The sequence below is a fragment of the Gorilla gorilla genome, chromosome 4 (assembly GCF_029281585.2).
Source record: "Gorilla gorilla gorilla isolate KB3781 chromosome 4, NHGRI_mGorGor1-v2.1_pri, whole genome shotgun sequence".
NCBI lineage: Eukaryota > Metazoa > Chordata > Mammalia > Primates > Hominidae > Gorilla > Gorilla gorilla.
Window position 1 is genome coordinate 50156516 of NC_073228.2, and position 26211 is coordinate 50182726.

The following is a 26211-nucleotide window of genomic DNA, read 5'->3' on the forward strand; positions in this document are numbered from 1 at the left end:
CCTTCCACAGTTGGCTCCTTTATCACTTTCCCTTCAGTTCACCCAGCGGGGACAACACGCAGACACCCGGTGGTGGCTGCAGGGCCCCCGGCAGCCAGCGGTGATAATGCAGGGAAAGGCGCCCCAACCTCAGCTACGCGGGCGCCCACAGGGCTTCTCCCCACCCCTACACGTGCCCCAGCGCCCTGGAGACCGCGCCTGGGAGCTACGAGCGAGCACCTTCCCTCGCAGAGATGGATCAGATTAGCCCCGTGGGGCGGTGGCACCTGCCCGTCCCCTCCCCTCCTTTCTTCTCCCACCCCCGCCTGCCCCCTGCTCTGGGCCCCCTGCACCTCCCTCCTGGGGCCCACGCGCCGCCCCTCTCCCTCGCTTGAGCTCTGAGCTCAGAAGGAACCTGCCCGCAAACCTGGCTCCCAGCCCCGCCCAGGGAGCGCGCGTCCCTGAGCCCAAGGGCCCCAGCGACAGCAGGGACTGGCTGCAGTCGGCAGTGCGGGGGTCCAGCCGGGGCGAGCCGGTCCCCCTTGCTGCACCTCCGCCTCGCACAGTCGCCGGCAGCCAGCTGAAAACAGCGCAGCCGCGTGGTGCCACCTGCTGGTCTCTGGGAAGGAGGAGGATGGGACGGTTGTTGCGGCTCTGGGACTGCCCCTGGCCCGGAGGGTTGAGAAGTATCTTGGCGCCGGGCCCTCAGCCGCCAGCTTCGAGGCTGCTGGGAGCAGCAGCTGCTAAGGAGAAGCCTGGGTCAGAGTTCTGCCCACCCGCGCCCATCTCCATCTTTTCCCCAAACCTCGAGTCCCCTGCTTTTTAAGGAATCTGTGCCCCCTAAACTGCCTCCTTACCCTTCTGAGAAGCATTGACAGTATTCCAGGGGTGGCCAGCACCCTGAAAACCACAGCAAAGCGGGCAGAGTTAAAATTTAAGACTAAAAATGACAGCATCAGGCATGCACGCGGGAAGGAACAGAACAACCAGCTCCAGGGGTTCCCATCACCCAGGGAGGCCACCAACGCCCCAACCAGGAGCCATAGCAGCAAATTTATGAAAAAAATATTTTATTCCAAAACACTGTTTACACAAATGTGTGGTCTTTGTACAAAGTACAGAAAAATCCCTCTTCTCATCCCCACCTCCCTTCAGAGAAGTTTAAACCTTGGGCTCCCAATCTTCCATGGTCAGCTGCCCCTGACTGCGAGTCCTACAGCCTCAGAGGGAAGAGCGTGTGGGGTTGGGATCAAGGCCTTGCCAGACCACAGCCAGTTACGCAACAGCGCAACAGCGCAAGGCCTGCTCCAGGCCCCACCTCCAGCGGAGTCAAACCAGATCAGCTTTTACCCCTCACTCCAGATTCCGCAGGCACGCAGCACATGGCTGATTTGCAGCTTGTCTTTCACTGCAGTTTTGTTTTTGTTTTTTCCAGGAGGCAAGAGGACCAACCCTCCAAGTCCCGGGGCCCCTGTCCACCCACCATATCCTAGACCCAATCTTTTCTACCTCTTTGTCGACAAGGTTACAAACAGAGAGGCAAGCAAAGAAGGCTGGGGCCCAACGGAGGGGAGAGAATATATATCCCGGGGAACGTGGGCAACAGCATCATAGACTTGAATGAAGCCCAAGGCCAAGCAGCCAAGCAAGGACTAATTGAGAGCAGCTCAGAAACCCTCACTCAAACCGGCGGCCCCGCTGTGCTAAGGACATGGCCAGGCCCAGACACGCTCTCACAGGGTTCACAGAGAGTCTGGAGTCCACGTTCACTAAAGTATAAAATACTACTCGAAAATGAACCCCAGCCTCCCTTCTGAGAGATGAATCGGTTACATCAACACATAAGGACAGATGCATTTACATAGACCCACACACTCTCCCTTTCTCTCTGTCTCTCTGTCTCTCTCAGGAGGGCAAAGCTTCTCACTCCGGAGTGAAACTTCAGCTTACAGACATTACCTGTCTCCCCTCCCCTCCCCTTCTGAATCATCTCATTCAAATAGCTGCTGAGCAGATGAGGGCACAGGAGGAATAGGTCTGGCTGCATTGAGTGCCTGCAGTGACAGAGGCTCGGTCTCTACCACGACAGAGACAGACTCGGCGCACTCTTGGATGCCATGATCTGAAAAGAGGCCACCGCTGCTGCAGCCACATCCCAGGACTGCACAGGGGAGGCAGGCATAGCTCATGCACAAGGACACACACACACACACACACACACAAGCACATGCATGCCTGCAAAGGTGTCAGTGTACACAGCCTTACTAAACTCACAACACGAACGCTTCACATTGAATATTGTTTCCAAAGAGAAGCGTGGCATTCAAACATTCATGAGAGGGAGCCTCTGGCAGAGGTGAAAAGACCTGCAGGGGGCGAGAGGCGGGAGTCAAGACTGTCCATTGGTCGGCGTAAGAGTTCCTCCACGTGCCTGGCCACATCCATGGTCTCATCCAGGTCGAATTCTCCATCCTGATCGAGTACATGGTCAGGGCTGGTAAAGACAGGGGGATGTCAGAGGGAGCTGGCATGTCTCACAGCCTCAAGCTCCCTGGGGACAGCCTCCAGCCTGCTCTCCACTCAAACCCATCTCATGAGAACAGGACCAGTTCTGGCTGGATGCCCCCACCCCACCCCAAGCTGGGTAGCAGTCAGCCCACTGGCTTCTGCAGACCCCCACTCTATTCGCATCTCTTGCTAACTCACTGAATAATCTTAGGGAATTCATTTCCCCTCTCCGTGTCCTCATCTTAAAACCAGGTGGCTGACACAGTGGGCTCTGCCCACCTGCAATGATGCTCAGCTGCAATGGTAGGCACCTCCCCGTTCACTGAGCACCTAGAACAGCTGAATCTTTTCACTGAGCACCTAGAACAGCTGAGCCTATTGAGCACATGACTGCAATTTTTACAGCCAACTGGAGACTGGGTATTGACCCCGTTTTATAGACGAGAAAACCAAGGCCTTATCAGGAAGCTTGCTCTGGGCCACCTGGCTGGGAGGTGGTGGAGTCCAGATTGGAACCTGGGATCTTCAGTGGTCCCACTGGAAGGTGGTACCTCCCAGACATCCAGCCCTGGCTATCCACAGTGAGGAAGGGAATTAATTATCTACCTTGTTCCCACCAGACTCAAGAACCACCACCCCATTCATAGCTACCCTGTATCAAGGCCTTCCAAGCCCCTCCCTGTGGAAATGCTTCACCCACACTGTCTCAGTTTAATGCTCATCCCATTCTCATGAGGCAAGCATTCTTGCCTCCGTTTTACACATAAGGAAACTTGAGCATCAGAGAGGCTCAATCATTTTCCCAAGATCACATAGTTAGTACTAGAGTGAGGACTCGACCCTGCTATGTCTAGCTTCAAAATGCTCTGTTTTCCTGGCTGATCTCACTCCTCCTGGACTTGGGCCTAACCAGAGCTCTGGATCCTTTGCCCACCAGCCAGCCCTCCAGGAGTCCAGCCTGGGGCCAAGTCCCCAGTTCTTCCCCTGCGGACCCCATGAGAACACCACCTACTTCTGTGGGTACATGTTATAGGGAGCCTGAGGGCACACAGCTGGGGAGGGGGCCTGGTCCATGTATGTGGCGCTGCTGCCCCCAGCATCTGCAGATGCGTTCACAAACCTGCAGAAGGAAGAGAACAGAGCTTCAGCCACCAGGGAGGCCGGGGCAGCTGACTTGGGGAGGGGACCGAGGGGCATGTTTGTCTTTCTCGGGGTGTAGACGGACAAACTGCCCCACTCGGCCTTGGGGCTCCAGCTACAGGAGTGGGGACTCCCTCCCCAGGGCTGAGACAGGTTCCCTGGGGGAGCGGGAAGCTGGGCCCAGGATCAGGACGGGAGGCAGGGTCTGGGGGAGGAGGAAAGAGGCAGAAGGAGAGCCACAGCCACCTGGACACTTACTCAGGGACCACTTGCTTGATCTGTGGTTTCACATATCCATCAACAGCTTTAGCTGCCAAGGGAAGAACAGTGGTGAGAACCAAAGTCTCTGGGAACTCCCAAGTGGGGTGGAAGCCCACGCCCCATGCAGTCTCCCTCCTGTTCACATCACCTTGTGTTCTCAGCTGGGATGAGATTTCCCAAGGACCCCCAATAAACACCAGCTGATGAATCCTGCCTGAGGGTCACTGAGACCCCTGGCTTGAATCCCATTCCTTCTGGTTCTTTTTCTGGCCATCTGATTTCCCTCTCCCTGCTCCCACCCGTGTCAAAGAATGAGAATCAACAAGCAAACCCAACCAATGGATTTGGGGCAGCTGGAAGAAGAGAGACTTCTCCCTTTTGCTGCCTGCACTCCACTCGGTGGAAGGTTTGTGAGCAGGGTGTGGAGAGAGCAGCTGGTGAGGTGGGGAGCAGAGCACTATCTGTGGGCTCGAATGATCCCGGCCACTCCCTACAGTGCTGCCACCCCTTCCTCTGAGGGTGCAGAAGTGAGAATCCATGCAGCTTTCACTTTGCAGAGAAGAGAGCTGGGACGGGTTTCTCGTTCCCTCTCCTCATTTGTGAGCCCTGAAATCCTCTCCACCACCCCATGGGCCAAAACCCACAGGGAACATGGCCCCTAGGCTCCTCCTGGGGAAGTCCCCACGGCGCAGCCCAAGGCTTTGTCTATGGGCTGGGGAAGAGCCCGGGGGAGTCAGCCGGCAGGGTCCTGGGGCAGTACCCACCCAGCACAGGAGTGTAGTACTTGGAGAAGACCTCATCCTTGGGGCGGTCAGGAAACACATAGATGAGATAGCTCAGGTCCCCCAGCCGGTCAGCCAGGGACCTGATGGAGAAATCCCGCGTGGTGAATGGTTTCAGGTTCCACAGGTTGCGTTCCGCTGTGAAAAGAACAGCCTCATTCCCATAATCCACCAGCAGCAGGAGGACCAAGGTTGTGGGGCTTTAGGGCAGGCTTGCAAGAGAAATCTGGGCTTTTATATAGTAGCTTGTGCTGCAGCCCCAGCCTGCAGGGAAGAAAGCCGATGCGGGATGTTCTACTCAGCAAACCAGATGAGCAGATACCAACAAGGCTGGGTCGTGGCAGAGAGGGGAGAGCGTGAAACTGCAGGAGGACTCGCCCAGCCGTCCTGGAGTCTATGGGGCTGGGGACTTCAGGTTCTCCAAAATGGAAAACAATAGAAAGAGAATACATTTCCAAGCCACAGCCCTCTCATACTAAGCTTCCCGCTGGGTACCTTCTAAGGACACAGGCCCGATGGAGGGTGGGGTGAGGGGGCAAGGGAACAAGAGACCGGGCCTTGGGGCTGGAGTGTGGGCAAAACGGGCACTCACGGGAGTCAAACTTCCAGGCGATGGTGATGCCCCCGATTTCTGAGTCACTAAAGCGCAATAAGAAGGTCCCATCGGGCTTGTTGATGAGCAGGTCGTGGGCCTGTTGCTTATTCACAAAACCTAGGATGGCCCTGGGTGCACGGAGCATTGAGCGTCACACTGGGCCACAGCCACAGTCCCTCTGCGCCCACAGCTGGCCCCTGACCCTGCAGCCCCCGTTCCTTACCCATCATTCCAGTGGGGCTTGTGGTGCTTCTTCAACACCTCCATCACCCCGTCAAACCACTGCCAGAAGGTGTAGTTCCAGCCCGGCAAGTTCTCCTGAGGGCCCAGGAACCCCTGAGTCAGGGCTGGTGCCCCAGGTCACAGGTGGCCCAGGAAAGTCAGGGCCCTCCTGCCCCCACCCAGTCTTCTCCCAGTTCTTCACCCCTGCTTGCCACCACACTCCAGCAGACCATAAAGTGACACAGCCCCCAACTTGTACCCTAGGGACCCAGAGAGGAAACTCACTTCTAAGACACAGGGGTCCAAGACCAGCCCAAGGGTGGGAGTAAGAGGTGTAAAGAATAATCTAGGCTGGATGGGGCCTCCAAAGTCATTCCTCCAAAGTCATCCCCTCATTTTACAGGTGGGGAAACTGAGGCACAGAGAATGGATGGGTCTTCAAAAATTAGCAAGGAGAGAGGCAGAAGGAGAGCCAGAGCCACAGGCGTGGTGGCTCATGCCTGTAATCCCAGCACTTTGGGAGGCCGAGGTGGGCGGATCACCTGAGGTCAGGAGTTCGAGACCAGCCTGACCAACATGGTGAAACCCCATCTCTACTAAAAATACAAAAATTAGCCCAGCATGGTGGCAGGCACCTATAATTCCAGCTACTCAGGAGGCTGAGGCACGAGAATCACTTGAACCCGGGAGGCAGAGGTTACAGTAAGCTGAAATCACGCCACTGCACTCCAGCCTGGGTGACAGAATGAGATTCTGTCTCTAAAAAAAAAAAAAAAAAAGAAAGAAAGAAAGAAAGAAAATTAGCAAACACATCTAGGCCCAGAACCCAAGGATCCTGACTCCCAGCCCTGGGGCCCTCCGTCATCTCGCTCTTGGCTTCACAACTGAGCACAACTCCTATAGCCCCTGCCTGCATTTCTTGAGGCTAGGGGCCCCCATCTCTCCTGGTTGTAGGAGAGAGTGGTTGGGGGTGGAGAGTGGGGTGCTAGCCCCAGGCAGTAACCTGTCTGTGAGGTGGAGGAGCAACAGACCCCGGTGGGCCCTGGTGGGCGGCTGGCAGCTGGGCCCCTCACCCTGTTGAACTGGGACCAGGACACGGACAGGCCACTGTAGTCCTCCAGGTGGCTGCTGCTGTTGTTGAACAGTTTCTGCGCCAGGAACACGAGGTTCTCCTTGGTCAGGCCCCGGTTGCTCTGTACTTCGGCCTTGAATTTCATGTTGAGCGCCTCACACAGCTGTGGCCACAGCACTTTGTCAGGCACGGCAAATGGCACCCTGCCCTGAGAGGGAGACAAGAGAGGGGAAAAGGTAGATTGAGGGAGTTGGAAATATTCACACACACACAAGATACACAGACACCTAGAGACAGAGGAGACTGAGACAGATCCAGAAAGGTGACACAAATGCAAGGGCAGGAAATGCGGCGGCTTTTATATACTAGCTTGCACTTTTTTTCCCAGCCTGCAGGGAAGAAAACCGATGCAGGGGGTGGGGGCACGCAGGGACAGAGATGCAGATCAGGAAACAGAAAACAGAGAGCAAGGACCCAAGCCATCTGCCAAAGGAGGATCCCAGACCAGGATCCAAAGACCAAGCTCACAGACCTCACAGACCCCAGTCCAGGAACCTGGAACCCAGACAGAGTGCCAAGGCCATGGCGGAAGGCAGGCACCCAGCACCCCAGCCCTTCTGGCCTCACCTCACCTCTGGGCTGGCCCTGGGGTGAGGAAGGACCACTCAGCAGGGGCCCAAGGGGTGGGCCTGACCCCAGGTGAGTCCTAGGGCCTGGGGGTGCTGGGGTAGGGCTCCCACAGGGACTCACCGGCTCAGCAAAGGCGTTGTCCCACAGCACGGTAGCCGTGGCGTTGTGGTCCTGGCTGCCGTGGACGATGACAACCACAGGTAGGGACAGAGTCTACAGGAGTCAAAGGAACCCAAGTTGATGGGACGTGACCACCACGTGCCCTCTGCTTAGGCAACATGCCCAATCTGCTTTATTTTTTTTATGTTTTTTTTTTTTTTGATATGGAGTTTCACTCTTGTTGCCCAGGCTGGAGTGCAATGGTGCAATCTCGGCTCACCACAACCTCTGCCTCCCGGGTTCAAGCGATTCTCCTGCCTCAGCTTCCCAAGTAGCTGGGATTACAGGCATGTGTCACCACACCTGGCTAATTTTGTATTTTTAGTAGAGATGGGGTTTCTCCATGTTGGTCAGGTTGATCTCGAACCCCTGACCTCAGGTGATCCACCCTCCTTGGCCTCCCAAAGTGCTGGGATTACAGGCAAGACCCACCACACATGGCCGCAATCTGCTTTATTTTCTTCGAGACAGGGTCTCGCTCTGTCGCCCAGACTGGAGGGCAGTGGTGCAATCACAGCTCACTGCAGCCTTGACCTCCTGGGCTCAAGTGATCCTCCTGCCTCAGCCTCCAGAATAGCTGGGACTACAGGTGCGTGCCACCATGCCCGACTTTTTTTTTTTTTTTGTAGATACGGGTTCTCACTTTGCTGCCCAGGCTAGTCTTGAACTCCTGGACTCAAGCAGTCCTCCCTCTTCTGCCTCCCAAAATGCTGGAATTACAGGTGAGAGCCACCACACCTGGTCCCAACCCACTTTCCTCACCCACAGTTCCAAACACAAGCCCCTCCCAGCAAAATGTAGGCACAAGCAAACAAACAAAAACTACAACCGACTTCTTAGCCCATTGCCTAAATTGTCTGGGTTAGTCCCAGATTATAACCTATCAAACAGGGACCCACAGAGTCAAAGCAGGCTGTCCGATGGCATTGCTGCCAGGAGTCCCGAGGCAGGCCCCTCCACCTCTTGGGTGACCTGGAGCAGTGGGGGCAGGAGGGCTGGGGGTCTCACCTTCACCTGGAACACAAGCTCATTGCTGCCAACACTGAACTGAGACTCAAACAGGACTGTGAACTTCTCCTCTGTCACGGACTCTGCACCCCGCCGGTCAGCACGCTTGATCCTCTTCAGTGACTGCAGGGTGGGAGGTGACAGGGGAACAGGGAGATGGTGGCTGCTTACAAGGACTCAGCTCTGGGCAGACCTGCCCTCCGAGGGTGGGCCCCGTCCTCACCATGTTCCTGAAGTGGGCACTGAGGGTGCCCGTGGCTTGGTGGTACTCCATCACGCAGCAGTTGTTCAGGATCTCACCACTGCACTCGCTGCAAAGGAGAGGGGGGTCCCAGCTCCACATGGGCCCCAGGCCAGGAGCATGGTCCTGTCCACACCTCGGGCCGGGGTCTTCACTCAGGTCAGCCCTGCCAGCAGCCCCTGCCCCGCATCCCCTAAGAGTGTTTCTTGGCGTCTTTCTGGGTTACTGACTTCTCCATCAACCTGGTGCCCAGCACCCAAGGCAAGGTCTCCAATGGTGAGGTCTGGATCTATTATTAGAAATTCCTCGATACCAAGATTGATGTGAGGGCTTTGGGGACTTCCAGTAGCTTCTAATGCACTTAAGATAAAAATCACAACCACAGTTTCTGAGGATCCCTATGGTCAACACCTACCCACCCTCCTGGCCTCACTGAATTCCTCTCCCCTCACTCAGGACATGCAAGCCCCGTTGGCCCTGGCTGTCTGCTGAACACTCCAGGCTTGGACATTGGCCCTTGCTCTTCCTGTCACCCCAAACACTCTTAGCCTTCTCCTCCTTCAGGTCTCAGCCCAGATAGCTCCCCAGAAAGGCCTTCCTGGACCACTTATCTGGAGAAGCTTACCAGGCTGACCTTTCCTCACCCCCGCCTTAAACACATCTCCAACGCTAGCAGATTGCTCTTTTTTCTTTTTTTTGGAGACAGAGCTTTGCTCTTTTTGCCCAGGCTGGAGTGCAATGGTGCAATCTCAGCTCACCACAACCTCCACCTCCCGGGTTCAAGTGATTCCACTGCCTTAGCCTCCCAAGTAGCTGGGACTACAGGCGCACGCAACCATACCTGGCTAATTTTTGTATTTTTAGTAGAGATTGGGTTTTGCCATGTTACCCAGGCTGGTTTCGAACTCCTGATCTCAAATGATCCTTCCACCTCAGCCTCCCAAAGTGCTGGGATTACAGGCGTGAGCCACTGTGCCCAGCCTAGATTGCTCTGTCTTAACTTCTTTTCCAGTGTCTATCACTGGTTGGCCCTGCCTGATCTTTTAAAGTGTATTATCATCAGTCTCCCCGGCGGCAATGCAAGCTCAAAGGCAGTGAGAAGATCATTTGTCTTCATCTTCACCCCAGATCACATGGTAGGAAATCAGTAAACTTTTTTTTTTTGAAACAGAGTCTTGCTTTTGTTGCCCAGGCTGGAGTGCAATGGCACGGTCTCGGCTCACTGCAACCTCCACCTCCTGGGTTTGAGCAATTCTCCTGCCTCAGCCTCCTGAGTAGCTGGGATTACAGGCTTCCACCACCACGCCCGGCTAATTTTTGTATTTTTAGTAGAGACGGGGTTTCACCATGTTGGCCAGGCTGGTCTCGAACTCCTGACCTCATGATCCGCCCGCTTGGGCCTCCCAAAGTGCTGGAATTACAGGCGTGAGCCACTGCGCCTGGCCTTTTTTTTTTTTTTTTAAACAGAGTCTTGCTCTGTCACAGGCTGGAGTGCAGTGGCACAATCTTGGCTCACTGCCACGTCCACCTCCCGGGTTCAAGTGATTTTCTTGCCTCAGAGTAGTTGGTAGTTAGGACTAGAGGTCCAAGTAGCTGGAGCTATAGGTGTACGTTACCAAGCCTGGCTAATTTTTGTATTTTTAGTAGAGGCAGGGTTTCACCATGTTGGCCAGGCTGGTCTCGAACTCCTGGCCTCAAGTGATCTGCCCGCCTCTACCTCCCAAAGTGCTGGGATTACAGGCGTGAGCCACCTCGCCCAGCCTCAGTAAACATTTTTAATTGGATGACAAGGGATGGGGCCATGTCTTCCACATCACTCATTCACTCATTTATTCATCCCCTGCATACGCTGTGGGTGGCCTGCCCTGACACTGGACACTACCTCTCCACTCTCTGCTACACACAATGTCTCTGTACTCTTCCCTCAGGATGTGGCACATGGGCTCTGCCTGAAAGTCCTCCCTCTCTGCTACTTCCCTCCCTATCACTAGCTACCTCCAATTCCACCAGGAGCCTAAGACTGTCATTTCTTTACTCCTGCATCAAGACCCCCTTTCTCGGTGCCCTACACATCCCCCTGCCACATGGCTACACCATCAGGCATTTCCCAGCATCTGCTGCCTGCTCTGCTGCTCAAGGGGCTGGGCGAGGAGACAGCCCAGTTCTGTTGGGATCACAGTTTCGTCCTCAGTGCATAGCACAGGTTCTAGAACACGGCTGCAACACCATACTTTGTGTGATTTTTTTGGAGACAGGGTCTCACTCTGTTGCCCAGGGTAGAGTGCAATGGCACAATCATATACCTCACTGTAGTATCAAATTCCTAGGCTCAAACGATCCTACCACCTCAGCTTCCCGAGTAGCTGGGACTACAGGTGCATGCACCACCATGCCCAGCTAATTTTAAAATTTTTTGTAGAGATGAGGGTCTCCCTATATTGTCTAACTCAAACTTTTGGGCTCAAGTGATCCTCCGACTGTGGCCTCCCAAAGTGCTGGGATTACAGGGGTAAGCCACGGCATCTAGCCTAGCACCATGCTTGTTGCAGGGACAGGGAAGGCATCTGAGTAGCAGGAAGGCAGTGTACCATCTGTCCCAGATTTAATGATGGTTTGACATGATTGTTTGAATTTACAATGGTGTGAAGCAATACACTTTCAGGAGAAAGTGGTGTGATAGTCTCCCACAATGCTGGGTAGTGGCAGTGAGCCTCAGCTCTCCGGCAGCCACACCATCCCCAGGGTAAAGAACAGATACTCGGCTGGGTGTGGTGGCTCACGCCTATCAACTCAGCACTTTGGGAGGTTGAGGTGGGAAGACTGCATGAGTCCAGGAGTTCGAGACCAGCCTGGGCAACACGGTGAACTAGGGGACAAGACATAGCTGGATGCAAGGACAAAGAGCGGGGTGCAGGTCCCCCACACCTAAGCTTGGGCAGGGGAAGGGAGAGGCACAATTACTTGCGGGTGTTCTCGTTTTTGAGCAGAGACTTGGCCTGCTGCTCACTGATGATGGTGGCCTTCACCTGGGGGGGATTCATGTGCACGTTCAGCTTCCCGCCCACCAGCAGGCGTACGGTGGCTGCAAACTTGGTCTGGGTCTTCAGGACCTGAGGAGGCTGCTTCTCAATGATGAATGTGCTGCATGGGACACAGGGACAGACACACAATGAGGGGTTGGTGCAGGGGAAACGGCTCTCAGTCCCTCTGTGGTGGGGGGGGGGGCTGCCTCCCGTGGGGCTCAGGAGGTGATGAGCTCGGGCACAACCTCTGTTCCCGGGGAAGCTGTGAGAGTCCAGGGAGAGGATGGAGAGGGGAGTGAGATAACACAGCAGCTGGCATGGGCTGCGGCCCAGGGTATCTCTTGCAGTGTCCACAGGAGAAACTGGGCAAGGGCGGCACCCAGCAGCCACAGCAACTGGAGATGGAGTGGGGCAGGGATGAGAGGCAGGAAGTGGATCTGCTGGTCTGGAAGGCACCTGCGGCTCCCCCAACGCAGGCAGGAGCTGCCCCAAGCTCCTGGGCATGGCAAACAGGCAGCAGTCACCTGGTCACCAGGGCTGAGATAATGTCTGTGATGGTGGCGTTGACCTCAGCCAGCATCTCCTCCACTGGGCCGGGGATGGGCAGCTGCTGGCAGAGGTGCTCAGCCCTGCGGATCTGCTGCCGGTTCTGCCAGATGATCTCGGCCAACTTCTCACACCTGCACGAGAGCCCCAAGGCCAACAGGAGGACAATGGCTCCTCCGCACAGACGCCAGGCCCCAAGACACAGCTCCCGCTCCCCCAGGAAGGCTCTGTGCTTTTGCCACACTTCCCACCCATGGGAAGAGCAGAGCTCCCTGCCTCCCAGAATTAGAGACGTACACAGGAGGGGCGACCCTGACTAGGCCCAAACAGCCCGAGCATCACCCCACACACCCGAGCCCTGTCCCACCCCCAAGACAGCAGCCCCCTTCCTGGGGGAGGTGCACAGGATGGGGGCCAAAGTCTGATTGAGGAACCAGGCTCCCTGGAGAAACAAGAGCTGTCCCAGGATGGAGGGGGCCTGCTGCAGGAGCCAGCACAGGACGCAGAAGCAGCCGGGGTCCCCACCAGCCCCTCCTGCCCTGCCCGCTGGCCGCCCCACACCATTACCAGGACTGTAGCACGTCCAGGCTGCCCTCGGGGGGCCCGCCGTTCCCCGCCAGCTGCTGCCGCCGCTTCCACTGGATCAGCTCGTCATCCAGGATGATGGTCTGCTGCTTCCGCAGCAGCTGCAGGGTCTTCTGGTGCTTCTCGGCCAGCTCCTGAGGGAAGAGAGGAGAGCAGCCCCTTCTGGGCTCCCAGAGAACACCGCACGGCCTCGTTGGGAAATGGCAGGGCAGGGCCCAGGCCGTTCCCTCTCCCCAAGCTGCTCTGCCTCGCAAATTCCCCAGGAAAAAAGGCCTCCTGCCCTCCCAGGTTCTGCTCTCATGCTGGTCCCAGCCCTCCCTCGGGTCCCCAGAGACTGACTTCATGGCACCCACGCCCAGGAGAGGCCCAGGACCCCACTCACCACGCGGTACTGCTGCAGCGTCTGTGCCTCACGCTGCAACCAGGCCTCCAGAGACACCTGCTTCTGCTGGAGGGCCGTCTCCCGGCTCAGACGCTCCTGGGGGCTCAGCTGGGCCAGCTGGGCAAACTGAGCTAGAGGAGAGAAGAGGAAACCATGACCATCACCTCCCAGTGTCCAACAGGAGTCCCAGAGAAGCCCACTCACCTGTTCTGGAGCGAGACCCTCCCAGGCTCAGACACTGCACCAAGAGCAAGTCGGGGTTCCTGACAGCCAGGGGGGCCAAGATGAATGGGCGCCTCAGGAGGCGCCTCTGGGCCCTGCTCGCCAGCCTCCTGACTCTGAGCGTCCCCTCTGGGGGCACACGGGTGTTGGGGCAGCTGGGGAGGAGGCCTGACTGTCTCCTGCCCGCCTGCCTCACAGGGCTGCCAGCCCTCTTCTCGCGGCCCGGCATGGGTCCAGGCTGTCTGGGGTATAAGTGTGCCCATGTCCTTGACTGCAGGTGAACCTGGGCAAATCGCTTTCCTTTCCTGTGCCTCGGCTTCCCCACGTGTAAAACGGGAGATTCTCAGCACCTGCCTTAGTGGGGTGCTTGAAGATTAAATACATGAGGACATGGAAGATGCCAGAAAGCTGCCTGACATGGGTGAGCTCTGTGTGAGGTTCGTCCTTCTTGGTTAACGGGGAACAGGACAGAGAGAGGAGGTGACAGAGACAAGCAGCTGCTCGGCCCCATCCCTCCCGCAGCAAGGCCTCCTCAGGGAACCCCGGCCCCAGCGGCTCTGTCTCGTTCCTGAGCACAGCAATCCCTCCTCAGGGGAGGATGAGATTCTTGAGAGGCTGGAAGGGGCCCAGCATGTTTGTCCAGGTGGGCTCACTGTGAGCCCAGCCGACCAACCAGGGGAGACAGACAGACAGACAGACCGCAGAGGGAGAGCGTGTCCAGGGCCACTGGGGATGCAGAGCCACCAAGATTCTCTCAGGAAAGGGAGGCCGAAGGGAGGCCGAAGGGAGGCGGCTTCCCTCCACACCATCTGTGAGGAGTCTCATTGATGGCAGGACAGGGAATAAGTCAGGCCTCACTAGCTTTTAAAAAGTATCCATCATGGGGATGGGCGCAGTGGCTCACGCCTGTAATCCCAGCACTTTGGGAGACTGAGGCGGGCAGATCACGAGGTCAGGTGATCGAGACCATCCTGGCTAGAGACCATCCTGGCTAACACGGTGAAACCCCATCTCTACTAAAAACACAAAAAATTAGCCGGGCATGGTGGCGGGTGCCTGTAGTTCCAGCTACTAGGGAGGCTGAGGCAGGAGAATGGCGTGAACCCAGAAGGTGGAGCTTGCAGTGAGCCGAGATTGGGCCACTGCACTCCAGCCTGGGCGACAGAGCTAGACTCTGTCTTAAAAAAAAAATATATCCATTGTGTGCCAGGCTCGGTGGCTTACGCCTGTAATCCCAGCACTTTGGGAGGCTGAGACAGGCAGATCACTTGAGGTCAAGAGTTCGAGACCAGCCTGGCCAACATGGCGAGACCCTGTCTCTACTAAAAATACAAAAATTAGCTGGGCATGGTGGTGCATGCCTGTAATCCCAGCTACTTAGGAGGCTGAGGCAGGAGAATTGCTTGAACCCGGGGTTAAAGGTTGCAGTGAGCCAAGAGCACCACTGCACTCCAGCCAAGGCAACAGAGCAAGACTCCATCTCAAAAAAAAAAAAAGTATCCATTATGAAATAGGTAAGACACAGGGAACGTGGAACACAAGGGCGCCTGTGTATCAATAACCCAGCCTAAGAAAGTAAACATGTCCACAGTTACAACCACCACCGCAGGCCCACCCCACCCTCCCAACGACAGCCCGTCTCCACCACACTGGGACTATTAATCCCTTCCCGTCACCTTCTCAACAGCCCAGGGTCCTTGCTTGAGCTGAGTCAGAAGATGCGCACATCAGCATGTCTTGGTCGGGCTCCTAGCTGGCCCCTGAGGGCCATGTCACTCTGACCCCAGCCCTGACCCATGGGATGCACAAGCTGGGACAGACAAAAGCAACTCTATGTAGCCAGGAACAGCCCAGAGCTAGAACTCAGAAATATGGCTCCAATCTCACTGCAGGTATCGAGCAGGAAGAGGATCATCCAGGCACGGACAGATCCAAGGTATCTGCAAGGCTACCTCGGGAATCCTGCCCAGCCACAGGGAGGGTGGTGGTGATCCCAACACCTGGGCCCAGCCTTCCTATGCAAGGGACCCACTTAGGGCTCTCCTGGAAATTTGCAGAAGCTTTTGGGAAGGAGGCCAGGGAGACGGGAAGCAATTTCCCTACTCCACTGGAGGCAGCTGAGCCTTCCCTGGCAAAAGCAGATCAATAGTCTGTGTTTCTGCTGAGTGAACTTGACAAATGGGACTGAGAAGACACTGCATGATAGATCCAAACCCAACCTGAATCCAAACCTAATCCTCCACCATGCACAGGAAACAGAAAAGCCAGGCACGGGATCAGAAATACTGTCGACAGTCTAAGGACTTGGGTAGGAATAACCGCCCAAAATCTTCCGTTTCCATTCTCAGAAGGAGCTGCCCTTCTTCTAGGGCCAGTCTGGGATAGATTCAGATGAGGGGAAATTCTCTTAGAATTATCCTGTCAGTATTGGCTGGGCGCAGTGGCTCACGCCTGTAATCCTAGCACTTTGGGAGGCCGAGGCAGGCAGATCACTCGAGGCCAGAGGTTGCAACCAGCCTGGACAACACGGCAAAACCGTGTATCTACTAAAACTACAAAAAAAAAAAAAAAAATTAGCCAGGCATGGTGGTGCATGTCTGTAGTCCCAGCTACTGAGGAGGCTGAGGCATGAGAATAGTTTGAACCTGAGAGGCAGAGGTCGCAGTGAGATGAGATCGTGCCACTGCACTCCAGCCTGGGCAATAATAAATAAATAAATAAATAAATAAATAAATAAACAAACAAACAAACATTTAGAATTATCCTGCAAGTATTTACATAATAGCTGCAATATTCAGGCATTGTGCTGGTCTCAGTGTACACAAAGCACTGACAGTGCAGGGTTAGGAAGAGAGCTTAAATAGCTACAATAGAATTCTAAAAAAATTAGCCGGGCGTGGTGGCCTGCACCTGTAGTCCCAGCTATGCGGGAGACTGAGGCACAAGAATTTCTTGAAGCTGGGAAGCAGAGGCTGCAGTGAGCCGAAATCATGCCACTGTGCTCCAGCCTGGGCGACAGAGCAAGATTGTCTCAAAAAAAAAAAAGAAAAGAAAAAGAAAGAAAAGAAAAGAAGAAAGGTCTAGAATCAATGACCTAAGGTCTACCTTAAGAAATCAGATTAAAAAGAGTAAAGGAAAAAGCAGTTTGACACCCCTTGTTCTCACTAAGATGGGGTGTTACATTTCTGGGGTCAGTCTGGAATGGGACATATTAATAGATGGGCCATGTCCCATGACTCCTCAAATTGTACCTGGGGTTAGTTCCTTTCAAGCTAATTTGATTTTTTAATTTCCCCACATCTTTATCATGGGAGCCATTGGCGAACTACAGACCTAGGATACAGGAGAATTTTCTGCTGTCACCCCTTCCCCCAGGCCCACATCCTATCCGTGAGGCTCAAGAAGGCCCACTTTGGAAGTTCCACCTCTCCCAGCCTGGTTCAACCAGAAGACTTCCAATCCAAGTCCTCCCTCTGGTTAGGGAGCACTGTTCATATTTACCTATTTGTGTCGATATTTACAGAATATATACCATTAAGGAGAGAATATTGGTTAATAAAGTACAGGAGTTTTATGATATATCTCTAGTTGAGATCCAGTTCTGTAACTTACAGGCAACCTAGGCCAAGTTACTTGTTCTCTTTGAACTTCACTTTTACCATCTGCAAAAGGGGGGATAACACAACTGTTCACTTCATAGGCTTGTTGAGAGGGTTGAATTAAATAACGTGTGCCAAGTGTGACCCACGGCAGGGGCTCAATCACCGGGAGCCATTGCTTCTACCAGGCTTTGGGCAAAGTGCTGAGGAGATGGACACTGACCCAGCTCTACCCTCTAGGAGTCCATAGAATGTTCCTCACTCCCATCCTCCGGATGCACACTGTGCCTCCACCGCGCCTCACCTTGGATCCTCAGGCTCTCCTGGTACTGGATGATGAAGTACTCCTGAGTCTGCTGCAGCTTCTTCAGCTCATTCTCTGTGTCCTGCGTGACCAGTCGCAGCTCCTCAAATGTCTGGTTGATCTGAAGGTGTTTCTGGGACATGGCGTCAACCAGGATCCCAGCCGGAGAGCTGCACTGGAGACAGATGGAATGGAAATAACTCGGGGAAGAGAGGATGGGAGAAGACCACAGGCATTAGGAAACACCAATACTACAGACCCCAAACCCCAAACCCCACACTAGGGTAAGAAGGGAAACTAGGGCAAGAAGGGAGGATCATTTGCATCAGAAGGAGTCATTTGCCAGAATTGGGATAGAAAAGGGAAAGAGAAAGGAGAAACAGGTGACCTGGCAGATAACGGCAGATAGTGACACCTTCAAAGTGCAAATGTCTATGTCAGAGCTGCCCTCCACTAGAGTATTCCAAACAGGGTCCATCTAATTTCCCTCCCAGGGACTAGAACTCAACACGTCCCAGGTGTCACCTGGGTTTTCCCACTAATGATGATGACCCCTCACTCTACATTTATTTGCTGACTCAATACCATGGACTGCAGTAGATCCTAGGGACACAGGGAGGAACAGGGCTGTGTGAACACACATCATCTCACTTAAGACACCCTTGTGACTGAAGGAAGAGGGAAGAGGCCGAAACTCTCACAGGCATCCTGGAGACCCCGAAATGAAGTTAGGGGGGAGGCATCAACAAGCTCCCCTTGGATCCAGCCATTCTTTCAGCACATTCAGGAGAATCGCTTGAACCCAGGAGGGGGATGTTGCAGTGAGCCGAGATTGCGCCACTGCACTCTAGCCTTGGCAACACAGCGAGACTCCGTTTCAAAAAAAAAAAATAGAGAGAGAGGGGGTAGAAACCAGGTCACAAAGGGAGGGAGCACATGGCTGAAGAGGAACAAGTCCTCAGAGCCTTTCCAATGAACTGTTCTCAGAATAAAATCCAAACCCCTTCCCATGGTGTCTGCTGGCCATAGCCCTGCCTACCTCCAACCCCAGCTCGCTGGGAATGTGTGCTTTCTGTTTCTGTTCCTTGAACACACAGGCATGTTCCTGCCCTGGGGCCCTTGCACTTATTGTTCCAACAGTCTGGAACATTCTGGCATCAGATCCTCCTGAGGCAAAGCACTTTAACTGGTACCATTGCAGAGGGGTCATCTCTGACGAGCCAATTCACAGTAGTCCTATCTAAAAGTGTGTTGTTCTTGTATTTGCTTACATGTTTCTGTCTCTCTCCCTGCACAAGGATGTGAGGTTCCCAAGGGCTAGGACCTTGCCTTTCCTGTGAACTACAGAATCCCCAAGCCCTAGAACGCCAGCAGTGTTCAGGAACAGCTTTATGGTTGGAGGAAGGAATGAGCTCCCAGACCATGACAGCACCAGCACCATGGACATGGATTTGTCAATGAGGCTGAAGTCATTTTTAGGTTTGCAGATAGCTCTGTGATGGCAACAAGTCAGGGACACAGGGGCTGTGCTGGAAGACCCTTTGTGACCTGGTTTCTAACCCCTATTTTTTTTTTTTTTTTTTATACAGAGTCTCGCTCTGTTGCCCAGGCTGGAGTGCAGTGGTGCAATCTCAGCTCACTGCAACATCCCCCTCCTGGGTTCAAGCGATTCTCCTGCCTCAGCCTCCCGAGTAGCTAGGATTACAGGTGCCCGCCACCACGCCTAGCTAATTTTTGTATTTTTTAGTAGAGACTGGGTTTCACCATGTTGGCCAGGCTGGTCTCGAACTTCTGACGTCAGGTGATCCGCCCACCTTGGCCTCCCAAAGTGCTGGGATTACAAATGTGAGCCACCACGCCTGGCCCTCTCTATCTATTTTTATCCATGGCAACTCCCCACTTGGTTCCTTCTCCCCAGTTACACTGACCACTTACAAGTCTTCCAATGTGATAAGAAGATTCATGCCCTCCTGCTCTCGCAGCTGCTGTCTTTTCATTAGAAAATTCATCCCTCCTCTCCTGCCTTTCTCCACTGTAGTTCAGACATGCCTGTCCACAGGACGCTCCCCTGCCAGCCTGCCCCAATCTGAGTTGGGTGCTTTTTCCACCTAGGCCCCCTTAGCACTCAGCTCATCTCTAGAGAATCCATCACTGCCAGAATTCCTTCCAGGCAAGAACCAGGCCTTTATGTGTTTCTCTGATGATAGCCCAGCATCGGACACACAGTAAGACCTCAATAAATGTCTACTGAGTAAATCCTGAAATCCACGTCCACAACAATAAATACATAATAGGCCGGGCGTGGTGGCTCATGCCTGTAATCCCAGCACTTCGGGAGGCCGAGGCAGGTGGATCACTTGAAGTCAGGAATTCGAGACCAGCCTGGCCAACAGGGTGAAACGCTGTCTCTACTAAAAATACAAAAATTAGCCGGGCATGGTGGTGGGCCCCTGTAATCCTAGCTACTTGGGAGGCTGAGGCATGAGAATCTCTTGAACCCAAGGGGTGGAGGTTGCAGTGAGCCGAGATCATGCCACTGCACTCCAGCCTAGATGATAGAGTGAGACTCAGTCTCAAAAATAAATAAATAAATAAATAAACAAATAAATAAAGAAATAATAAATATGACCTGTGCTCCGGTCACTGTTCTAAGATTTCTGTTACGTCATGTTGTGAAATTCATTTTGCTCTATTGCAGATAGTACAGCACTGTGCCATTGTCCATGTAGATGCCCAGTGCCTTTATTATTTCAGAACTGGGGAGATGTGTCCCTGTTACCCCTCCCTGGGCCTCACTTCTCTGAGCCTGCCTGTGTTAGTTCTTCTGACACAGATAGGTATGATTGCTATCTCCATTTTACAAGAGTAGGAACAGGCCGGGCACGGTGGCTCACGCCTGTAATCCCAACACTTTGGGAGGCTGAGGCGGGTGGATCATGAGGTCAGGAGTTCAAGACCAGCCTGGCCAACATAGTGAAACCCCGTCTCTACTAAAAATACAAAAAAAATTAGCCCGGCATGGTGGTGGGCACCTGTAATCCCAGCTACTCGGGAGGCTGAGGCAAGAGAATTGCTTGAACCTGGGAGGCAGAGGTTGCAGTGAGCAGAGATCACATCACTGCACCCCAGCCTGGGCAACAGAGCAAGACTGCATCTCGGGGGAAAAAAAACAGTAGGGGCCGAGCGTGGTGGCTCACGCCTGTAATCCCAGTACTTTGGGAGGCCGAGGTGGGCGGATCACGAGGTCAGGTTGAGACCATCCTGGCTAACACAGTGAAACCCCATCTCTGCTAAAAATACAAAAAATTAACCGGGCATGGTGGTGGGCGCCTGTAGCCCCAGCTACTCGGGAGGCTGAGGCAGGAGAATGGTGTGAACCTGGAAGGCAGAGCTTGCAGTGAGCCGAGATCACGCCACTGCACTGCAGCCTGGGTGACAGAGCAAGAATCCGTCTCAAAAAAAAAAAAAAAAAAGAAAAAAGAAAAAAAAACCAGGAACAGAGGCTCAGAGAGATTAAGCAACTTGCTCAAGTCACACAGCTAGTAAGTGGTAGAGCCAGGGACTGGATCCAGGGGGTCACTCCACCCTGGCGTGCAATGCTGCCACCTCTTACACTTGCCCACGTCCCTCATCTTCTTGGTGCTCTCCTCGTGCTGCTGTTTTATATAAACACAGTTGTTTCTGGAGAGAAAGGCATATGGAGGGACTTCTCAACACCCCTCCCCATCCCCAAGGGACACTCACATTGTTGGCTTCTCGGACCAGCCTCTGTTCATTGTACAGAATGTGCCGGATGCAGCGGACCAGCTCCATGGGGCAGCGGTCATATGTTTTCTGAAAGAATCCAACAGTAGCCTCCAGCGCCATCCTCTGCTCCAGCCATGCCAGCCCCATGCTATGCCCAGCCCTTCCTCTCCTTCAGCCTCTGCCTCAGCTTTTCCCAGGGAGCCTCAGGAACTATCCCCAGACACCTCTATATCTCTGTTCCTCATCCTCATCTTCCCCTCCAAGATCTTCATATCTGGTTTGGAGCGAATTAAAAACCCACAGTTTATGAGGCACTTTCTCTTTTTTTTTTTTTTTTTTTCTTTTTGAGATGGAGTTTTGCTCTTGTTGCCTAGGCTAAAGGTGCAATGGTGTGATCTCAGCTCACTGCAACCTCCACCTCCCGGGTTCAAGTGATTCTCCTTCCTCAGCCTCCCGAATAGTTGGGATTACAGGCATGTGCCATCACGCCCGGCTAATTTTGTATTTTTAGTAGAGGCGGGGTTTCTCCACGTTGGTCAGGCTGGTCTCGAACTCCCGACCTCAGGTGATCCACCCGCCTCGGCCTCCCAAAGTGCTGTGATTACAGGTGTGAGCCATCACACCCAGTCTTATGAAGCACTTCCAATCTACCGTATCTTTTGACTGTAACACAGGGGTCCCAAACCCCTGGGCCATGGACTGGTACAGGTCGGTGGTCTGTTAGGAACTGGACCACACAGCAGGAGGTGAGTGGCGGTGAGCAAGTGAGTGACGCTTCATCTGTATTTACAGCTGCTGCCTACTGCTCGCATTACAGCCTGAACTCTGCTTCTTGTCAGATCAGCAATGGCACTGGATTCCCATAGGAATGCTAACCCTATTGTGAACTGCACATGCGAGGGATCTAGGTTATGCACTTCTTTTTTTTTTTTTTTTTGGAGGGAGTCTCGCTCTGTTACCCAGGCTGGAGTGCAGTGGCACGATCTTGGCTCACTGCAACCTCCGCCTCCTGGGTTCAAGTGATTCTCCTGCCTCAACCTCCCGAGTAGCTGTGATTACAGGCAACCGCCACAACGCCCAGCTAATTTTTGTATTTTCAGTAGAGACGGGGTTTCACCATGTTGGTCAGGCTGGTCTCAAACTCCTGACCTCGTGATCCGCCTGCCTCGGCCTCCCAAAGTGCTGGGATTACAGGTGTGAGCCACCGCGCCCGGCCGGTTATGCACTTCTTAAGAGAATCTAATGCCTGATGATCTGTCACTGTCTCCCATCACCCCCAGATGGGACTGTCTAGTTGCAGGAAAACAAGCTCAGGGCTCCCACTGATCCTACATTGTGGTGAGTTGTCTAATTATTTCATTGCATAGTACAATGTAATAACAATAGAAATAAAATGCACAATAAATGTGATGCTCTTGAATCATCCAGAAACCACCTCCCTGCCCAATCCCGGTCCGTGGAAAAAGTGTTTTCCATGAAACCGGTCCCTGGTGCCAAAAAGTGGTGGGGGACCAAGGCACTAACAGCATGGAAACTCTAGGACATAAGCAGAAACTATAATCCCCATTTCACAGATGAGAAAACTGATGCTCAGACATTATGTACTCGTCCAGATGCAACTAAGTGAGAGAGCAGATGACTCCAGACTCAGGGCATCTGACGCCAAGGTCAAGGTACTTCCCACCATCCTGCCCCTGGCCTCCTATATTGCTTCCCCTCAGGCTTCTCCTGTTTTCCCCCTCTTCTGGGATGGACTTGTATTTCCCTGGCACCCTGCTGTCTGTATTGAAGGGCTCTCTAGGAAACATAAGTGAGTTCCAATAAGTGCTTGACTGTCATCACTACCCACACCCCTTCCCTGCTTCCACAAAAACTCCCTCTCTTCCTCCATACCCACTCCCCTCAAGTAAAGAAGCTACATTTTATTTCTAAACCCTCAATTCAAAGCCCTTGTGTCCAGCTCTTGTCTCTGGGATGGCTCCTCTCTCACCTTTAAAAGACCCCAAGAGGGAGGTCTGGTGGCCTCATTTCTAGAGTCTGCTGGTCTTCCCTTCTCCAACATAGGAATCCTGACTCAGTCTCCCTCCATCCCTTCTGCTGCTTCCATAAGGCCAGTTCACCCATCTCTCTCTGTTGGCAACAAACACCTCCCACCCTTGCTTTGCAATATGCTAAAGAAATCCGACAGGTCGAATTTAGAAAGAGGGGGTGGGGGAAATCGAAGAAAAGTTCCCAATAAGTTCGTGGTCACATGGTGAGTCAGTGGCCAGGCCAGGAAAAAACCCAGGGGTTCTGATGCTGGAACAAGATGATGCTTCCTCCCTGTAGGTGGCCCAGAGCCTACACCCACCTGGAGCTGCGTGGCGTAGTGCCCCAGCTTGATCTTCAGTAAAAACCCATCTTCCCCCACCTGGTGCTCCGCCTTCTTCTGCAGCTCCTGCACCAGGCCCTCCAGGAGCTGGGTGGCTTGGGCTCTGTCCTGGGGATTGTCCAAGTCAATGGCATCCCTTGGGGCGGGGCAGGAGAGAAAAACCTACTGTGGCACCTCCTTGGGCAAGGAGGTCAGGGACCCGGAATAAAGTGGAAACCCCGGGCTCATGACCGAGGGCACTCCAGGGCCCACAAGACTTGTTCCCAGCAGCTCCACAGACATCCGAGTCTAAAAACATTCTCTGTCCTCCCAGGCTTCCCCTTTCCCAGGGACACCACCCCTTCCGCACAGAAAAGGACAGGCAGGACCAGAGTCACACCAAACCACCATGAGTAAAACTAGAGGCCAAAGGGCCTGGATGGTAGGGACCCTCTGAGGAGGGGCAGGGCGGGACGTGCCTACCATGGCTGGCTCTCAATCCACTGGGCCAAGTAGTGCCGGACCTCGATGGGGAAGTGCTGGCCGTACAGCACCTGCATCTGGCGCAGCGCGTCTCCCTGCAGCTGCTGGGCCTGGATCCAGCCCGCCATGGCTGTTCACCTAGGGCGAGCCGAGCGCTGAAGCGCTCTCCTCTGCAGAGGCCAAGGAACCGGGCCTGCCCCTGGCCTTGCCATGCCTACCTATCCCTGGACCGCGGTCAGGCCAGGCCCCTCCCCTCCCACAGATAGCTTTCCTGTGCGGGAACAGAGATGGTGAGGAGTGGAGGGCCGCCCATCCCCTCCAACAAGGAACCCGCTGAAGGGGAGGGGAAGGTGCTCTGCAGAGGCAGGTGCCCTCCCCGTCTTCCTCTCCCCTTGCCCCACCGGAGCTTCCCCAGTGAGGGGGACGGCCAGAAACTGAAAGAGAAAGTTGACGGCGGGAGGCCCACAGGCCCCCTGGAGAGGGCTGCAAGGATCCCCCAGCCCACCTCGGGCCCGGTTTCTGGGAAGGGGAGATATTCCAACCCGAAGTTAGGCCAGCGCCACGACGGCTCCCACTCGACGGCTAGGGCTTTTCGGGTACGTGGCTGGGGCTGTTCAGGAGACAGGGCTGAGGACTTGGGCGCTCCCCTCTTTGGCTGCTCCCCCATCTGTGCACTAGTGTCTCCTCGGGTCCAGCCCGACAGTGCTCCCTCTCCGAGGCGTGCCAGGACGGCGCCCTCCCTGGCCTCTGCCTTTCATCCCCGACCCCTGTCCCCACGTCCCCCCGTCCCTCGTCTGCGCTGGGCCAACTCCCTCGCAGTGCCGGGGACTGATCCCCGCGCTGCGCCCGGCCGTCGAGCTCCGGGTGCCGGAGGTGCCGGGGCGGCAGTAGAGTGTCCCCTCTCCGCGCGCCGCCGAGGACGCGCCACCGGGTCACCCACCTGGTGGGGCCGCACCGTCCGGCAGCCGGGCCGGCTCTGCGCCCCGCGGCTCTCGCTCCCGGCCGGGGCTCCTGGAGGCGGCGGCAGCGGCGGCTGTTACTACAGGAAGGAGCGGAGAGCAGCGATTTCCTCCTCAAAGGTCAGCTGCCTGCGATAGACCATACACAGCGCGCGAGCCCGCGCCAGCACCCCTCCCAGCCCCGCTTGCTCCCTCCCTGCCTCCGCCCTCAGTCGCCGGCTCCCCTGCGAGTGCGCAACAGCGGCGGCCGTTCCCGGCGGGCGGCAAGGCGGGGCGGCGCCGGGCGTGGGGGCTGCCCCGACGGCGGGGTCCCCCGGGAGTCCCAGCAGGCCCTCGGCTGCGGCTCCGAGGGAGCGTCCCGGAACCGGGGCGGGTCAGAATAGCCGGGGGAATGTGGTTGTCGGGGGTTGCCGGGAAATCCCGGGCTCTGGAAATCCCAAACCTGGGCCTCAGTTTTCTCATCCGCAAAAAGGGAGGAGGGAAAAGTGGACCAATTGGCGACGCCTTCCAGCTCTGGCGCGTGTCATCTTTTGAGCCCCTAGATTAAAAAATAAATGTGTGGGGTGTGTGCGCATGTGTGTCTTGGGGGCCACAGGTTTTGTGACCTCAGAGACAAAACTGTAGGGAGGGGAAGGACTGGGGATTCTAGTGAAGCCAAGATCACCCCCACCACCGCAGCACCTCCCTCCTTCTTTTACTCCCGCCATCTAAACTCAACCCTGACGGAGGAACTGGAAAGAACCTTGGCAGTCATGTGTTTCAGCCCTCCCCCTCTCCACAATTTTGCAGGTAAGAAATGGAAGTCCTGAGAGGGAAAGGGGCTTGCCCGGGGCCACCCAGGGCCACAAAGTGGGCACGTGGCCTCACCAGCCGACTGTGATCCATAAACTAGCCAGCGCCCCCGTTCACCCAGCCTAGTTACTTATGAGGCTGGTTCTACCTTCAGAAAAGTCCAGGGAGGGACCGTCTTGAGTCCTCCTAACTCTGAAACTCTCTACAGGCCTTGCCACAGCAGTGAACATCCTGTCTAGAGCCTCAGTCCCCCTCTCCAAGAGGCCCCTTCCCACGAGGCCCAAGGGGTTTGGTAAGGTCGGGCTGGACGCCTTCCATCCCCTTTGCCCAGCTTCCCTCTCCTCTGGGCCTCCCCTCTGCCTGGCAGCGGGTTGGCAGCACCAGAGGAGGGGCCAGCCCAGCTGCCCACTCACAGCACAGCTGGGCCAAGACTGCATGTCCTGTGGGGGGGGGGGGTGCATTCTCATCTGCCTCCCTCCCCAGCTGCTTCTCAGAGCTGCCCTTTTCTCTCCATTTCCACTCTCCTTTCTTGCCCCTTACTACCTCTCCCAGTTTCATTCTTTTAACTTCAGAGGAAAAAAAGAAAAAGAACTTCAAAGCTGCAGAAGCCAAAATGTCTGCG

General features: G+C 54.9%; 1 protein-coding gene across 2 annotated transcripts; it reads right to left on the reverse strand.

Annotated features, from left to right (window-relative positions):
- Positions 1–1032: 1032 nt before the first annotated feature.
- On the reverse strand, positions 1033–25827 carry STAT5A (signal transducer and activator of transcription 5A). Of its 2 annotated transcripts, XM_031010880.3 has the most exons (20): positions 25738–25827; positions 24779–25335; positions 23839–23976; positions 23356–23512; positions 21003–21092; positions 17259–17433; positions 13134–13264; positions 12734–12885; positions 12145–12300; positions 11559–11738; positions 8580–8667; positions 8357–8479; positions 7310–7402; positions 6561–6767; positions 5489–5583; positions 5263–5393; positions 4653–4808; positions 3886–3937; positions 3500–3607; positions 1033–2473 (listed from the first exon to the last, which is right to left on the reverse strand). In XM_031010880.3, the coding sequence occupies exons 3-20, from the start codon at positions 23964–23966 to the stop codon at positions 2311–2313; spliced, it is 2385 nt and encodes a 794-aa protein (XP_030866740.1). In that variant the 5' UTR covers positions 23967–23976; positions 24779–25335; positions 25738–25827; the 3' UTR covers positions 1033–2310. The 2 variants fall into 2 exon arrangements, with proteins under 2 accessions (XP_030866740.1, XP_063561900.1); XM_063705830.1 differs by lacking the exons at positions 3500–3607; positions 3886–3937; positions 25738–25827 and having other exon boundaries at positions 24779–25070.
- Between the last annotated feature and the right edge of the window lie 384 nt (positions 25828–26211).